This window comes from Lathamus discolor, chromosome 5 (genome assembly GCF_037157495.1).
Source record: "Lathamus discolor isolate bLatDis1 chromosome 5, bLatDis1.hap1, whole genome shotgun sequence".
NCBI classification, from domain to species: Eukaryota; Metazoa; Chordata; class Aves; order Psittaciformes; family Psittacidae; genus Lathamus; species Lathamus discolor.
Window position 1 is genome coordinate 54,344,093 of NC_088888.1, and position 18,208 is coordinate 54,362,300.

An 18,208-nucleotide genomic window follows, 5' to 3' on the forward strand; every position below is an offset into this window, starting at 1 on the left:
AAAAGGAACTTCAGAACAGAAATCAGAGAGGTTTATTTTCTTCCTTGAATCAATTGTTTGGATATTTTATTTTATTTTATTAAGAACAAAGTGAGTTGTGGCTGGTTTTAATTCTAAATTTTCAAATCCATTTCTGTTTTTCATAGTTACAGTGTAAACTACCAAACTTCTTGGTATTGGCCTAAAATATTTTCTTGCTTTTATCTTTGCCAATTTATACTACATTAACTATACAGATATTGTTGAAGTGACTCATTGGAACCAAATGGCTTATGTATCTTGTCTGAAATATGCCCTGGCAGCACGATGCACATCTCTGCTAAAGCAGAGGTGTAGACAAATCCAATTTTAAAATAGCTGAGTTGGTTTAAGATACTACTGATCTGTTCTTCTAGAGGCAGTTCTTGTGGTTAATTGTCTCTTACTCTGTTTTAAGACAGCTCATTTAAAATTGGATTAGGGAGGGCTTGCATGAACTCTGGCAGATTTATTGCTGACATAAGAGCAGTGATGAAAAGTGAAAGCCTCTTAGGTTGCTCCACCTTTGATCTGGGGGAAGAGGTCTTCTCAGAACATCTTATTGAATCTTAGCTGCTTTATGGATTGTTGCAGCATGACTCTGTAAGAGCAACATCCTTATAAAGATTATAAACAGGTGACTGGGGTGGTGGTGGGTGAAATTATTGTCCAGAGAAGGACAAGGTAATTAAAACCCTTTCAGACCTTTTCTGATATGAATACTGGGAAGATAAGACTTCTGACACTGTAATAATTTATCTCAATTATTTCTGTAAAGCTGAATAATGTAAAACCATGCAGGTGAGAAACTTTTTTGGACATCTGAGCTTTTTAGTACAGTTTCATTAAGCTTAGGCTTTTTTTCAGTATGCCACAGCTGAATATTCTCCCTCAGCCTGTGAAGATGGTTCGTGGGTTATTCTGCCAAATATGTGTATGTTGTGGTTCTTCATGACACTGCAGCCATTTCAGTGACATGCACAAACGAATCAGTGATGCAATTTTACAAATGATTGAAATGAAGTACCTATTCTGAGTTCCTTGTATGCAGAAACTTGAAATGTATCTTGTACTTACACAATGCATGAAATTAAGGAGAACTGACTTGGCAGGATTGGTTAAGGAATTTGGACATATTGTAGTGGGTTGTTGGGCAATAAACAGATTTGGGGCAGAGATGGTTTGGTAATGAATCCATTTGTGCAATTAGTAGATCACAGTAATTTCTGAGGACAGTAGCTGCAGTGGACTACCAGCGAATAGCCAGGAAGACTAACTTTGATTCTGAGCTGTTTTGTCTTCTATTTCACATTGGTGCCTTTGAGAAAACTCCCTGAGGCAGTGTCTGTGTAAGTCTTTTAGATACATCTACAGCTTTGAAAATTTGGTCCTATGCCACTTGGCAAATGGACTTCCATTGTATCTGAGTGCTGCTGAAAAATATAGTCTCTTCCCCACTACCCTTTTATTGCTTCCTAATGCTACTGAGTCAAAATAGAGATGTGTCACTACCATGTGAATCTAGTTTAAAAGGTGGCATCTCCAGGCAGAGGATGAGAGTGAAAAGATGGAAAGCTACCCATTTCTATGACTACTGACCTCAAAAAGAGCTCATAGGTAGAGGCAGCAGTATTCTCCTTTTCCTTTTTTTTTCCTTCAAAATAAATAAATCTCCTATTTCTTCAGCTGTAGTTAATACTGCACAGTTAAATCACAAAGAGCCCATTTCATTACTCTTGTTAGTGCTGAGCAGTATCCTACTTCATAAAAAGCGCCATTGATTTAAAGAGGTATTTGCTTTCTGAGCGGTCTTCTGCCCTGTGTCTGTAGGAATGGCAGAATCAAGCTTTTAACACGGGAAGAAGCTTATGCTGATAACACAGCATTTATCAAACTGGCCTTGCTGCGTTTTAATTGGATGTTTTCTGTATTTTTTTGTGAAATATGTATGTGTGCTTAGTATTTCATTCTAAGGTCTTAGGCTTGTTCCATAAAATGCATAAGAGATACAATGAAATTCACTGCTGTTGAATAGCTTTTGGGGGGTGTGTTGTTGTGACTTGTGTTTATTTACTTTTACAAGAGTGTGTTTAGTGCATTAAGTGTAATTCATATGAAATTAAAGGAGTAGAAGATAGTATAACCACTACATAGACTAGATCTAGGCTCACTATGACTGACTTCTCATTTGTTGATTCTTTCAACAAAAAAAAAAGAAAAAAAGAGTGGGGGAGAAGCTGGAAACACCTTACTATTTTACAGTAAGCTTTTCCTTATGGAAATAGGCTTCAGAGTGTCAGAGCACAAAACACTAGCTTCTTTGGAAATATTTCACTGTATGCAAGGCTTTGGGCTTTTAGTTTATCAGGAAGAGCTTTTACGTACACAAGATGCTGCTGTTTGAAATAAGGGTGCCTCAGTACATAGTAGCTCTTTTCACTGGACAGAGTATGATATGAATGTAACAGGATGGGGTTCACATATTCATGAGTTCTTGCAAATTCCAGGCTGACAAAGCACTTTTCATTAGATGTGACTCTGTAACATTGCTGCACATCATCAGAAAAGAATCAGCAGCTGAATCTGAGAGTGGGTTCTCTCAGCTTCAGGTGTTTGCTATATGCCATAGATCACTTAACTATATAAATTTTCCTCTCCATGTATATGTGTGTGAATGCATGTAAAACTTCCATCAAACCAGTTGGCAGTTTTAGAATTCCATTGCAGTCATGCATCATTTCACATTTTTAGAGCCCTGGGAGTTTTGTTAGTACAATTTTCTAAAGAATTTTCAGGGGTGTGTTATGGTTTTAGAAGTTTCCATTGCCTGCCTTTAAGAAGGCTGTTCTTATTTCGACCTAGCACACTTGACGTCTGCTTAAGTAATCACAGCACTGCTAGAAATGGACTTGAGAGCTTATATTTTTGGGTTTGTTTTTATGGCCTGGTTTGGCTTTTTTATTATCAGTTTTCATTTGGGTTTGAAATTCATGGGTTCACAATCTTCCAGGCAGAGGATTTTTTATGTAGTCCACAGTTCAAATTTACCACTGTTTGATTTTACTGGAAATGTAAATAACAGCAACATAGCCTGAATTGGAGTTGATGTTTTTTTCTGGGGTTGTCTTTTTGTAGGGGTTTATTTCATTTTAAGTTAGTTTTTTTCCTTTGGGAAGCCAAACCATCTTATCCTAGGTGAATGAGACTTTTGTTATCAGCATGTGTCTACATTTTAGACCACTTCTACCATGCAATCTAATGTCCTTTCTATTGAACAGTCCTGTCTGCAGCTGATTCTGTGCTGCACAGGAATAATAAACGAAGATAATGGAAAACTTAGATAAGACAGATTTTAGGGAATACAGAGCTGGACCCATGCTGATTCTTGCTGAGACCCTGGGCTGTCAGTCCACTTTAGGGAAGCATTCAAGTCTAAAGGAGAGTTAGTTTAGGAAGAGTACAAATGCACTGAAATTGTCCATTATGCTTACAGCTGTGGAGTGAGTAATCCCCAGCTGAGATAAACTGCCTGCAGGTGTTTGAGTTGGATGTCCTATTGCTGATCTTCACTACCAAAATAATCTTTATATATATATATATATATATATATATATAATCAGACAGCTCCACAAATTGGTTAATGTGAAGTCTGAGAAGCACTTACCTGTTCCAGTGTGCCAGTTTTGAGGTGGGATTGTATTGAGCTGTGGCTCCATGAGAAGGATGGACTGCCTGAACAGCTCATTTTGGTGCTTGAGAAGAGTGTCCCTGCTGCCCATTCCCAGCTCACTGCTGGCCTCTGGTTTGCCAAGCACTGGTAAAGTATGCCTTTATGAGTTGAACATCTCACTAGGAAGCAACAGAAAGCCTATATGTTTCCTGTCCTTACAGTGAGTTAAAGTGGTTTGTAAAGGGATAGATATAGTATGGCTAGAGCAAAGGAGGAACTCAGCCTCTAAAAGGTGACAGCTCTAGGGATCTGTTAGGTAGTCTCAGTTTCCCCTGAAGCTACAGCTTTTACGTGCCTAACTTTGCATTTGATCAGCTTGTAGAGAAGGTCTTCCAGAGTCCTTGTTGTCTATCTCATTTTCTCAGTCCTGTACTACTATAAAAAGGAGAACTAGTCCTTTCTTCATCGTTCCAGGTAACAATATAGTTAATGTTGTAGATAACTAGAGGGTAATCATCCACATCAGAGTTACTGTTTATTGAAGTGACAAAATGTTCCCCAAGTTACTCAGCTTCCCTGGGTTTTCGCAAGGTGTGGATCTCAACCTACTTTCATTGTAAATATTGCCTTCACAATTGCAACTTCCAGTCTTCTCCTTCACACCCCCCGCACCTCTCCCACCTTTTAGGGGTGTTTTTCCCCTCTAACCCTAAGCAACCCAATATCTTAGTGAAAAGCTCTGGAGGTTGGACCTTTGTGTTCCTCTTCCCTCCAGACATATCCAAAATCATGTGAAATAAGACTGTCGGAATCTATAAGCCTTGGTGGCTTTAGCTTCCTGCTTCTTCCTGGATTCTGTAGTTAGTAAGCAATGAATTGCTACTGCTGTAACTCAGCAGTCACCGTAAGAATAAATCAAATTATAAATTCTTACATTAAATAAATTCCTATTGTGCTCAAACTGTTTTATGTGTAAGAACTTCTACTCTATCTATGGTCTGTTGCTAGTTGTTATCCTCCAGTTGTTTTTTGTGCTGATATGCTCATAAACAAAAAGCAAATATATCAACTGAGGAAAAATCAATGATTTCAATTGGTGTGGTTTTGTGTGTGTGAAAGAGAAAGGTTGTAAACAGAATGATACCAGGGAAATTATACTTTTAGTGATAATCAGTCATGCTTTTAGGCATATTTGTGGAGAATCTGTTACAGCTTGCTGAAACTGAGCCTGTTTATTGTCCAGCTAGTCTGAACATACCATCAGTTAGTGATGTGAGGCTGGCTGTAGTTCCCTGTCGGTGTAACTAATGAGTTATATTAAAAAGTAGAGAGGCGAAGAAGCTAAGTTACTGTTTTAATGTAAACTTTTAATGTTAAATTCTCCATCCCATTTATGCCTTTTATGAGATAAGTCAATGTGCCCTCATCTCCCCTGCCAAAAAAAAAAAAAAAAAAAAAAAAAAAAAAAAAAAAAGCTCTGAATTCATGCATCATATCTGGAAAAATGAAGACTTGGGTCACAGCCCCATGATCATTTAAAAAACCAAACCAAACCCCCAACTTTCAGCATGTTTTGTTTGAGATTATTAACCTGACACAATGACAACATTTCATTATCATTTAATCACCAGTGATTTCAAACAAGTGTATGATCTCTTCTTGCTTTAGTCAGAAATTGTTGTGTAGGATGTGCAAATGCAGCATGAGTAGCACTGCACGCAGATGCTAAAGTATGTCTTGCTGCCTAGGTCTTGCGAAGGGTTGTTATTTAATGTGATGTTACAACATATTTTAAATCTTTTAATGCTGTGGGTTGCAGAAATATGATATATTAAATCCATCATAAAGTATTACAGCAACTCAAGCCTTACATCTCTTAGGGCTGATGTCAAGAAATGCTGTTCCTTTCCAGGCAGCCGAGTTCAGGCGAATGAGGTGATCTGCCTCTTTGACATTTTAGATGCCAGGCTCTGAGCCAAAGTGTTGGGGAGCTCCACCTCGCCTTTATGTATTGGCAGCAGAGATGAGCAGATAATATGACTGAAGTGTTCCTGCTTTAAGAGACTTGAATTTAGTCCAGGAGAATTTTGTTCTGTTTTCTTTGGTCTTTATCAAGATCAAACATATGTGATAGAGACAAAGATGTGGGAAACCAAAGTTAAAAACATGGATGTATGTGCTGCATCAAAATGTGTCCATAATTTTAAAAAATACAGTATTTTCAATTTGAAAACAAGCTCCCATGTCCTTTTTTGATTTCTGGATGAATACTGGCATTCAGATTTGACTAAAAATTTCAATTATCAAACCCCTTTACTTCCAAGTGGTCATTTTTCATTGATGAATCTGGTAAAATATCACTGGATCTTTTATAATGGAAATTCTTGCTTTTGTCTAAAAGGCATATCTGTTGTTGAAGATGTTTGCTTGAATTAAATCCAAATAGCTGTAGTTCCTTTTTTGGAAGGAAGACTCATGTAACATTTTAGATGCATGAGTAATTTTTATGTGAGCATTATTTTGGCATTCACTCACTTGTGTATTGAGGTTTTGGCAGCCTGTGAAGAATAGCTAAAACCTGCTTCGTGGGTAAGACCCAACTGCTATGTTAGATGAGAATTACTCTGAAAATGATTGTATGGTAAAGGAGCGTGTCTGGGACTGAGACCCACTGACACCAGGGTAATACAAAAAAGGTCAGAGCTGGGAATTAGAAGAGGAGGAGAGTTATTAAGACATTGGTCATTCACGGGGAAGGAGAAATTGAGTGGTGCACCATGGATTGCTTTTGTACAGCTGTAGGGAGAAAGGAGGAATCCAGGCATTTTTAACAATTGGGCTTTACTCCCGCTTTATGGCTCTGGTGATTCATGCTGTATGCAGAGATTATACTACACACTTCAGCAGAATTAACAGCTCCCTGGTGTAATTATCTGTCTTATTCTCTTGGTTCTGTGTGTGCTTAAATTGTGGTATGAGCCTTGTGTGCCTTTGTAAAGCCATGCTGCTCCTTCCCCATGTGTGCACAGGGGGTGTTGTCAAACAGATCTGAGGCAGCAACCAGGGACTGGAGACTCTTTATTGCTAATTGTGTAATTGTAAAAATCTGTGGCTTTTCCAGTTGGGAAAAGCCTTTTAATTTACATTTCTGTTGTTTTCTGGATCTCCTCAGCTCGCTTGAATGCTGCAGCATGAGAGGGGGGATGAGGGAATGCTGTGTGGCTCAGCTTTTGTGCTACATCACAGCTTGCAAAGGGGCTGCTCTGTGTGTGCAAGCAGCATGTGCTGCCTTGCATGGTGGTGATGGGGGTGCTGCACGAGCCCTTGGACAGCCCGCTCCCCATCCCCACAGCCCCCTTACATAGGGCTGACCACCCCCAGCAGTGCCCTCATAGTGCTCTGAGCTGCAGGATTTCTCCGTGAGCATTGCACATGGGCCCCAAGAAGTGCCATCCTAGGAAATGGGGCAGATTTGCTTTGCAATTTGGCCAAATAATTTTCCTTTCTGTCAGTTTATTGCAAAGTGATGGGGGGAGGAAAGCTCATCTTACTTCCTTTAATGCTGCTGTGGAGTTTTAATCAGTCATGCTTTTTTGGATCCCTATTTCTTGCCCTGTACTCTGTCACATAATTCAGTTTTTCATTCCTGCTACAGAAAAAGGTCTTTCTGTATTTTCCAGTGTTCAGCCTCATTTATCCCTTTAAGGAAAAATGTAGCTTTTCATGGCATGTTTTTCTCTCTCCGGCTTCTGTGAGGCCATGGGTGAGAAAGTGTCAAGCCTGAGGTAAGAAAATAGATTTAAAACCCCTAATGCAGGTCTGCTGGGTAAAACTGTAGCTGACTTCTGAGAAATTCTAGTCTAGAATGAGGTTGGAAGAGCCATTTGTGTGTATGGCAACCAGTATAATGGCGAACATCACCTGCAGGAAACTTATGGGAGGTCCTGCCTACCTTGTCTCAAGGCTGTCCTGCTCCCCTTGCAGTGTGTTAGCGGCAGTTTACTTCCCTGTGTTTCTTTCCTTCCATAATCCCTCTCTCAAATTAACAGTCTGTCTGGCCCTCTTTTAGCTACTCTTTTGATCAGGAAAGTGCTTAAGAAATAAACCTTTTTCCACTTCTCTGGTTATTCTTACACAGTCATGTCTGCACCAGTTTTAGTCTGGGGCTTGCCAGATCACAGACCATGTGCTCTGCTGCTTTTTGCTGCAGAAAGGCCTTTTATTAATTTTTCTCAGTGCAGACTTTGCTCTAATCAAAGATGTTGGGTTTTGGGGAATGCAGATTTCTGTATTTGCCTGTTGCAATTTAACTCCTGTTATCCAAAGGATCTATTTCTAAGTAACAATATTATTTTTGTGGTTCTTCCCTGGAGTGCCTTCCTTTGAAATCTGTAAACATGCAGCCTCTTTGACTTGACTCTGTTGCTTTTGGAGGCTCATCTTCCATTGAATGTCCCAGTGTTGGGGGAGTAAATGGTGGAGTTATCCATACCTTCAGCTCGTATTTACTCTCGGAGACCGTATTCCTCCTAAAATGACTCATGTCTGTTTAGCAGTTTCTGTTCTGAACGTCTCTGTGTTCCATCTCTGCCTTCAACTCTTTTCTTGTTGCTACATCTTCCTTTTTTTTTGATCCAGGACCCTACTTTTCAGAATTTTATCATTAACCACGTTTTTTGTCTTTATATGAAAATATGACTTTGTTCTTTCTTCTGCATTTCATTTGACTCTGGGTGGTGTGCGAAAACATGATTGAGCCATGCTATAAATGGTTGTTTAAAGGTTTCCTTTGAAAAGTGTATCTCTTGTTTAGGTCCATGTGCTCCTCTCTGGGAAGTGCCAACCCAGAAGAACATTAACTCTTGCTCAAGAAAATAATCTGTAATTAGGAGTGTATTTTTTCATGTGATTTTGACCCTGATCCTTAGGGTTTCATAAAACATTTTGGGAAATCTGACTGGAGGGCAGCAAAGGCAGGTAGGTAGGTGGTGGTAAAGGCGGCATGCGCTGGGGAGACTTGAGACTTTCCCTAGTGCTTGATTCTTGGCTTTTGTTGCAAGTGGCAGGGAAATGGATGTGCTAAGAGTGTTACAAAATAATTCAGTAACTATAAATAAAATTGCATATAATCTGTAAGGCAATTTGAAATGAGCTGTGGGAAAAGTGAGCTCTTGTCTTGGTGAGATTTCTTAGGCTGGCATCAAGCCTATTCCTTTGACATGGAGTTTCAAAGCATGCCTAGAACGCTCTGAACTTGAGAGGCTGGTAGGATTTTTTGCATTTTGGTTCTTGGGTATCATTTTATTTCATTTAAGCCTCATGTAAAGAAGGAACATAGAGTTTGGTGTTTGGGGATTTTTTGATCACTGAGAGGCTTTGAGATCGGTGACTTTCTGATGGGCTCATTAAAATATAGTTGGACCTAATTCTTTCAGTTTTCCTGTAGTTAAGGTTGCATTCCTGTAGTAAAGGTTACAGATTAAAACTCATAGATAGGAAAGATCATTAATGTGTATGGTCTTATCTTAACTTATTGAAATTTGGGATTGCAGAGCAGCTTTGTGCAATTGTATCAAAGATATGTACGAGGAGCATAGTTTCCCCAAACTCTTAAACCATTTTGTCTTCATTTTTACATTCTTTAGTGGCTACCATTTAGGCATCTGTCAAGTGACTCTGACTAAAGGCTTTCCAGGGAGAGCAAAGACTTGGGGGTTTATTTTTATGATGCCAGTGTGGATGGACTATCACCAAAAGCTTTAGTTTTAACAGTTTTACACTTTGGAAGTCTGACTTTGTGTTGCCACAGCTCTGAAGCAGCAATTCCTGTAATGCCTAATGGTCTTGTTCTTTCTTTACATAGGGCAGAAACAGGAGAAGCTCTCCATGAGAGAGAAGATATGGGAGAGGAGCAAGGGGAATTAATACCAGCAAGCTGTGCTGGGAGAGCATGGAACAGTCATGGCTGGCCAATATTGACTGCATCGCTGCAGTTCAAAAATCTGCTAAATATAATTAGCAAGGAGTTATTGATTAAATGTTTAATCAGGGCTTCTTGATCCTTTAAAGTCTATCCGGTTAATAAAGTGATATTGAAAGATAAGTGAAATTATGACTAGCTCTTCCCAGTATGAATCCACTTGCTAATATATTCAGTGAATTGGGATGGGGGGTGAAGGGTTGGTGATAGTGTGTAGTGGGATAACTGTATTTCAGAAAAATCTTTAGCTCTTTTGTCTAGCAAATCCCTTTACAGAGTACCTAGGTAATTCGATGGCATAGTGATAAAGATACTGACGAGACACTGCACTGGATAGGCAGAGGCAGAATAATTAGTCCCAACTTGCTTTTTCAAGGAGACTACCTTATTCTTGAGGGTCTAATTCTAACAGCATCTGTCACAAAAATTGAAGTCAGGGCTGGAAACTATGCATCAGCAGCTTTGCTGCCTAGCTAAATTATTTTAGTGTAGTACTGCATATTTCTTCTGCAGAATATTCTTCCCACAGTACCTTGCTGCTTCAGAATTCATTTTTATTGCAAAAATGACTGGTTAATGCAGTTGGTTTAAGGTGAGTTTCTGTAATAACCACAGAAGGCTTGTTTATAGGAATATTGAGCAAGGCTAAATCTAGGTGTTTGGGATTTAATTAAAAATAAACCCCTGTACACTCTGCAGTTAAATACTGATGAAAGTATTCCTAGCTTTCCAAGTAAGATTTATGGTCCTAAAAATATTTTGAGAGACTAAATACTTATACAAGAAAAGATGTAACTATTAGAATACAATGTTGTCTCATAATTAACTGTCAGTATCTAGGTTTCCAGGTTAGGTCTCTGCAGGCATGAACTGCAGCCTTAATTTCAGTCAGCACTCTTAATTTCAGGCTTTCTGTGGCTTTGTAAAGATGTCAGTGTGGTGGTTCTTGTTTTCAGAGCTATACCGAGGGATTACTTTTGCTGTTAAAAGATTCTGGAGAAAGTAGGAATGAGATTTGGAACAAATTGCCAAGGAGGGCTCATATATGGGGCCTCAAGAGTTTGTATTTTAATGCTAAGGAAGTTCTGTAGTTTCTTTTATGTGCATTAACATCTGTCTGTGCATAGTGGGGAGGATAGGTTTTAGACACATTAAACGGGAAGCTACGTGATATCTGGTGTATCTTTCTGACTCTAAGATTTGGAACACAGGTATCAGAGGTGGATTGAGCACTAGGTACATGTTAAATCTTTGCAGGGCCACCTGCTATGCTAAAAAATGGGGAGAAGGCAGTGAGCCTGGAAGTTTCCAAACTGCAGTGTGTACTACATGAACTGTTCAGGACAGTGTGCAGTAGAAGCAGTGCTTGACTACTTGTTCAATGGTCCTTTCCCAAGCTGAGAACCAGGTGCTGCAGCCCTGTGTGATGCCAGCAGTCTCCCTCCATGGTGTGCCAGTCTCATGCTAGCTAAGAGGAAAAGACTCCAAGTCAAGAGCTGTGTCCTTACATGACACTGAATCAAGCAGGGATGGGAACAGGATCCAGGTTGCTGACAACATGTTTAGTGTTTTAGGCATCCATTTTTTACATCATGGGTTTCAGAAGCATAATGGTAGGAGCTTTTAAAATGCATGAAATAGAGGATGGTTTTTGTCCCTCCCCAATAAACTTCATTTGTGCCTTTGCCTTGTCAGAATACTGAATATAATTCAAACCCCGAGGTTCAAGAAGTGATGAGGTAAGGGCTAGCACAGATCTTAACATAATCTAAATGCTGCCCAGGGAACTGATTTTACCTCTTGGGACATCCAGTTCAGTAACATCAGTAAGTATAAAAAGGAGGTATGAAAAGCTGAGAAAATACATTTTTGTTTGTATTTGCACCTTTTTCTGTATATCTCCAGCTTCAAGTAGCTGGGAAATACTTTAGCAAAGGGAAGAATAGCTGTTAGGTCACAGCAAGAGCCACGTTTGAGGAAGCAATTGTACCTATTTAAGGAAAGGATTTGTTCGGTTGCATTGTGAGTGGCAAACAAGGCTTTCTCCTCACGTGTGTTGCCAGTGATGTGATAAGATGTGACATGACAGCCGGTAGTTTGTGGGTGAAATGAGATGTCACGGAGTGAAGGAATTCTCCGATCAAAGGTGGAGGGTTTGTAACATTTAGTGCATCTGAAAAGATTTTAATATGTACAGCACAAATATTTGCTGTAGCTCCTGTTTACTTTAGATGACTAACCCAAAATTGGATGTGGCCCATGGTGGCTGTGCTTTCCTCCTAGGTGGGTTGTAGAGCTTGTAACATGGAATTATAATGTTCTTAAAGAAGGTTTCAGCTGCTTCTATTGATGCCTCTATTCCCTTAACCTCTTATTTCCAGTTTAAGTTGTGAGGATTTTGCTGCCCTTTATGTTTCTGAAGGAGGTTTCTGTGCTTGTAAGGTCTCCAGTTACTTTGTACATTAATTACGTTTAATAAATAGTTTTTTCAGTATTGTCCTGTAACAGATTTTCTGCTTTTTTTAGGCAGGGAAGGCATGTGTCTAGGAGCCCAGTGGTGTAACCTTTCCCTGGGATACAGAAAATGCAGATTTTAGTTCCCTTGACCCTGGAAGACAAGAACAGGCATACTCAGTCAAATCAGGGTTTATTTTGTGTTCATCTACTATTCTGTCTCAGGCAGGGCAGGATTAGGTGAATAAGGTATAACAGCTCAGAAATGGAATAGTGCTTCAGTCTTCTCAGCCTTTTGATGTCTGCCTCATTATGTTTAGTAATGCTTGATGTACTTTTCTTACATAAATTCATCTAATGGGAGATCAGCTCTGTCATGTCCTAGAAGGTAGACTCAGTTCATTTCATAAAATAAAAAGGGAAATATTTACGTGAGGTTGTAGCTGGTTGTGTGGTTGAGGCTGATTCCAGGCTAGCTTGGCAGTGGCATGCACCTCTTCAGGTCTGAGCTCAGGTCTCCACAGCTTCCTTGAGCATGGAGAGAGGTATACCTAACACAGAGTGTGATGGCTGGTTTCTGTAAGAGATGGTGTGACTTAGAATCGTAGAATGGTTTGGGTTGGAAGGGACCTTAAAGATCATCCAGTTCCATGCCTTTCTTAAGCCTGAAGGCAGTCCAAGACTACCTCTTTACACCTTCCACTGACCACCACTTCCCTCCGTATTTTCTGTGGAGCTTCCTCAAAGGAGCACTGTAGGGAGAGGTGAATCCCAATGAGATCCTGGAAGCTGCAGGCTCACAGCCTCTCTGTGGATTTAGCTGTCAGTCATTTATTTTCCTTTCATCATGCTCGGTTCCATTTTGTGAGAGGGAGGTGAGGACTCCGCAGGGTAGCAGAGCCTTTCCCACATACTAAACGTTTGCAACTTTTTCCTTGTTGGCGCTGACGGGTCAGCTGTGCTTGGAATGTAAAATTTGACTTCCCATGAGAACTTCAGAGTGTGCTGTCCCAGCCTCCCAGATGAGTCCATACGCTGCCCTCAGGATGTCCACTGAAATGCCTGTCCTTAAGGCCTGGCCCCAGGTGGATGGGACAGTCTGAGACTCAACCTTATTGACCTGCAGTGTCAGTCTTACGAGACTGCCTACAGGTTGTCTACATCAAGACGCCTAACTGCATATGACTGCTTCTTTTAAAATGCTTCACATCACTCAGCACAGGTAGAATTAAACCCTTAATAATGTTTTTGTTATTGCTTTCCCAATGTGACACTGGGTGCCAGCAAATTGCAAAGTAAGTTGAGACAGTGAAGGAGTTTTGGAACACTTGCAGAGTCTTCCTCTTGGAGATGAGAGACCTGAGCTCCCTGGGATTTGCTAGGTTTGGGAAGCACTTGCTCATGTTAGCTAAAAGCCTGCAATACATTGCTCTCTTCCTTTTGTCACACAACCTTCCTCCACTGTCTCTACAAAAAGGCTTTCATGCAATCTGGTATGTCAGCTGTTGCCTTTGTGCATTGTATTAGGTCTGGGATAAAGTGTAAGCTCTTCAGCCCTGGAGCTTTATAGTATGTCATGGATGCTGATGGTGCTCTGGTTGAGAAAAAAGCAACCAAGCAAACTTACAATTAACAATAACTAAGTGGATTTGGGAACTGTGAGTTCTTACAAGTAGTTGCATTTTTTAAAGGTTTTCCTATTCTTTCCCCCTTGGGAAAATACCATCTTGGTATTTTCACTATGGAAAACTTCATTGTTAGGAAACAGACTTGTGTGTAGGCCACAGTATTACAAGATTTATCTTCAGAAAGCCAATTAGTGCTTGAAGTAGAAGCGAATCTACTTCACAAGTGTAATTTGTCTTACAAACAGCAGCAAGCAACCATGCTGCAGAGTACCATCTTAAGAAAAAGCAAGTCTAGTTTGTTTCCATACATCTATTCTGTATGTTTCTATTTCTAGAGGCTTTTTCCACTAACCTAATGTGTGTGTCAGTGTGAACACTGTGTGGAGACGGTACAATGCTGCAGCATTGCTGCTCCAGGGAGAGGGCTTAATCAGCCCTAGGGTGAGTTGTTAAATTAGGGAGGTGACAGACTGTAGAAAAGCAGCAAAGATGTGAAATCTTTGAAAAGAGGAATGTAACTCTACCTTCTGTAGGGGAGCGGTTCTGTTACGCACTGTAAGCAATAGATAAATAGAAAGCAATTCTGTTATGAGCTATGAGTTGCTGGAGTGAGCAGTTAGAAACCAAACTCACATGGACTCTCCAAAGTATGGAACAAAACCCAAATCAACTGTGCTATAAATAAAGCACCAGGCTGCTGACAGAACTTCCCCAGTGCAGATCAGTAGTAAAACCATGATCCTTCCTCTTGAGAAATACGGTTTGTGCATTAGTATGCTTGAGTTTTACCAAAAACCCTGTTGTTTTAGGCATGAACTAGCAAGGCAGTGTTGGCACTGTAAGTATAACGTGCCCTCTGACTGCAATTCTATTTTCAAACGCAACTTAGAACCAACTGCAGGTGTCAGTGTGGGCACTGAGCATCTTTACTTGTGGCAGTTTGTATCTCATTTTGAGGAGGGCCAAAAGCTGCAGCTGAGGCACAGGATGTGGTAAAAACGAAGATACTCCAGCTCTGGCTGTAGTCAGCAGGCTGTCAAGTTGTACCATCAGCCTTTGGGGGCAGAGGGGAGGAAAAAACAGAAAATTGAGCGCCGTTGAGCTGAAAATGGCAGTCAATGCATAGATTGACTCTGTGTGTTTGTTCTTCATTGACAGATTGATGACACCTGGCAGTGAAATTCGATTTGTCCATAAGATCATGGGTCTGGTGCCGGGCTGGGGAGGAGGTGCCCGGCTGGTGCGGATCGTCGGCAGCAGGGCTGCCCTCCAGCTCCTCAGTGGGGCTAACAGGGTGGACCCCGAGAGGGCTTTGCACCTTGGGCTCTCGGAGGAGACACTCTCATTCTCGGATGAAGCTGGAGCGTTAGAAGCAGCCCAAGCCTGGCTAAGTCAGTACATAAAGGGTCCAGCCAGTGTGATTCGGGCTGCAAAAGAGGTGGTGACAGCGGGAAGAGAGCTACCGCTGGAAGCAGCCCTATGGAGGGAGAAGGACATTTTTGGAACTCTGTGGGGTGGGCCTGACAATTTGCAGGCACTGGCTAGAGGTCTAAAACATAAATGACCGCGAGTGCATAAGAAATGTTCCTGACCTTTTTGCAAACAAAGCTTTCGCTAAAGCAGGCATTTAACTGAATCATTTAAGGGCTTCATCATTTAAACTGACATTAACATTCCAATCGTTCATATCAGGCAGACATATTTGGTGCGCAACCACATAGAAATCCCCTGCAGATTCTTTGCTGTCCTAATCATTCACTGAATGGAGATAGTGAAATTAGTATGTAAAGGTAAATACAGTGCTGAGGATAAAGCTATAATTCTTCTGGAATGAGGCTGAAGATTATTTTTGTCAGAGTTAATTTTGTTTTTCTAACTGGTATGGAAATAAATTGCTTGAAAGATACGAGGTGTATTTATTTGCAGAACAGGTGCATCTAAAGCTGCAGAATATGAGTTTCCCCATATGAGACTAGTGTCTTTAAGCAGCTTGGAAGCGATGGTAACTGGTGAGAGGATAGTTTTGTTTTTTCATTGTCAGTCAGGTTTTTTTGTAATTGATGAGAAAGTATCCAAGGATACTTACATTTTAATTATTTTTACAGGAGAAGCTCTAAGTTACTGAGAAGTTTATAGCCCTCGTTCACTGATGGTGATTCAGGTCTTTAAATGCATTTAGGTGCCGTCTCACTGTTTGAGGAGCCAGCTACCTACGTCTGCATCTGCACATTCCCATAGCTTCCACCTGTGCCGCTGAGCATGTACAAAGCTGCTGACCTCATTCTTTACAGAGAATCTAGCTGGATTCTTGGAAGCCCATGATGTACCATGCATCCAAATGGGATATCCTTGACTGACTTGGGTGGTCTGAGTACTCTAGCATTCTGGAAAGATGTATAGATCTGTCTACCTTTTTCTTCAGGGTATTTTTACTCGTAGAGCATATTTGGGCTGACCAGATTTGGCACTCCACCTCCAATTCACACTGGTAACTGTGCAAGTAACTAGATAACTCAGTGATTTTAGAAATCAGAAACTGACACCGAGTCCCTACTTTGGTAGATGAATCTCAAAATGAAACAGGAAAGTCCCTCTCTGGATATCTTGTAGGCCCCCTTTAGGTACTGGAAGGCTGCTCTAAGGTCTCCCTGGAGCTGTCTCTTCTCCAGCCTGAACAAGCCCAACTCAGCCTGTCTTTATAGGAGAGGAACTCCAGTCCTCTGATCATCTTCACAGCCCTCCTCTGGACTCACTTGAGCAGGTCTACATCCTTCTCTTGCTGGGGGACCCAGAGCTGAATGCAGTATTGCAGGTGAGGTCTCATGAGAGCAGAGTATGACTTCTATAGTGTGGCAGGATTCTGCAGTTGCAGACAGCGAGGTAACTGTACATATGTTTGAGGATCTTGGGGCAGATCAATGATGGGAATTAGGCCTGGATTGCCTGTTAAGATTCTGCAGCTTTTGAGCAGATGCTCTGCTCCGCTGGGTATGTTTCACTATATGGCTTTCACAGTGGGGAGTGTGTATAGCCTGAAGCAACCAAAAGAAATGCCTGGGAAGGGATGTATTTTGAGTTGGCATCTCAGGGAGGGTAAAGCACTTACTCTACACTGTTGATCCTGTCTGTTTGCCTTCACACCTGAAGCTCTTGCTGGAGGAAGACTTCAAACCTCTCTTCTCCAGAAATAAAGTTCAGTTTTCACTTCCAAGTTAAAGTGACACAAATGGGAACGTGGGGAGAGAGTAGTGGTATGGTTTGTGCCTCTTCCCCCCACAAGCCCCTTTTTATCCAGCAGCTCAGTTGTTAGTCCCCTGTGCAGCTAGATTCTTTCCTGTGTACTCTAAAGGACTTCAAACTCATTACTTCTGAAGTACGGATGTTTTAATGTAGTCAGGCAGTACCTGGCTGTTTAGTAATGAACTTTTCTGGTTTTCATGAAGTTCCTCAAGACTCATGAGGGATTCCAGACTGCCAGCATCACTGAACCTTCAGAGCATGTTCCAGTTTGTGCTCATCTGACTTCTTGAAGCAACAGCCCATTGCCATGGGTCAAAAAAATTGTGCTTTAAAGGGCAACTGCTTATGTCCTTGGTAGTAACAAATTTGCCTTTACTAATACTGTGATTATGTTTATTAAATGGATGTAAAAATTGCTTAGGACCTGAGCAAGACCCTTGAATTTTTAATTATTCTTCAGGTGGCAGGCTGTAAGGCTCATTAGTGTATTCTGTGCATTGGGTGATACACATTTGAAAGGGAAACTGTAGCAGAAAAGAAGAATCTGTTTTATTTGCATGTTGTGAATTAAACCTGTGTGCCAGTAAGTGAAACTCAGTATGTAACATCTATTGGGGACCTCTTTCCGTTGTAGACAATGAGCTTACTTCTCATTTCAGTAAAGCCATTTCCCCAGCCATCCTCTCCAATTTGTATCAAAGGCCAACATTTGCTTCTGAGAACAGGACAAATAATTAACAAGTACTGGGCAAGACACTTTCAGAAAAGTTTCAGAAAAGGCTACAGAAACTCATTTTGTTGGGATCACAAATACACCAAACTTAGCTGCAGGAGAGTCTGAAGATAATGATAAGTGTTTGTTTTGATCAAGGATTTTGACAGCAGCCTAATCCTGTATTCTCTGGTTTCTTTTCTATTTCAAAAGCAAGGACACCCCTTCATACAAAAACCCACCTAAATTACCATGAGTGCTAACTTGAGAGCTACAGACTGAGATGAAATAGAATCCCATTTTACCAATTTCAATCCAAAATGCTTTATTTCATTGAACACTTTTTTATCATCTTAAAGCGACAAATACTGTAACCAGCAGGTGATAAGCATTTATTGTCTTCACAATTGTTAAGACTCCAAGCTTCATCTCTTTGCTGCCCTACCGAAATGGCCTAAACCAAACAAGCAGTAAATGCACAAAATAAATTAGAAACATCAAAACTG

The 18,208-nt window shown here is 40.7% G+C and overlaps 1 protein-coding gene across 3 annotated transcripts in view; it reads left to right on the forward strand.

Annotated features, from left to right (window-relative positions):
* ECHDC1 (ethylmalonyl-CoA decarboxylase 1) overlaps positions 1–15,656 on the forward strand; it is a 37,605-nt gene extending 21,949 nt beyond the window's left edge. For all 3 annotated transcript variants that reach the window (XM_065680925.1, XM_065680926.1, XM_065680927.1), the window contains one exon: positions 14,909–15,656. In XM_065680925.1, the coding sequence (XP_065536997.1) occupies positions 14,909–15,314 (406 nt within the window). In that variant the 3' untranslated portion in view covers positions 15,315–15,656. The remainder of the gene's footprint in view (positions 1–14,908) is intronic.
* The last annotated feature ends 2,552 nt before the right edge of the window (positions 15,657–18,208 follow it).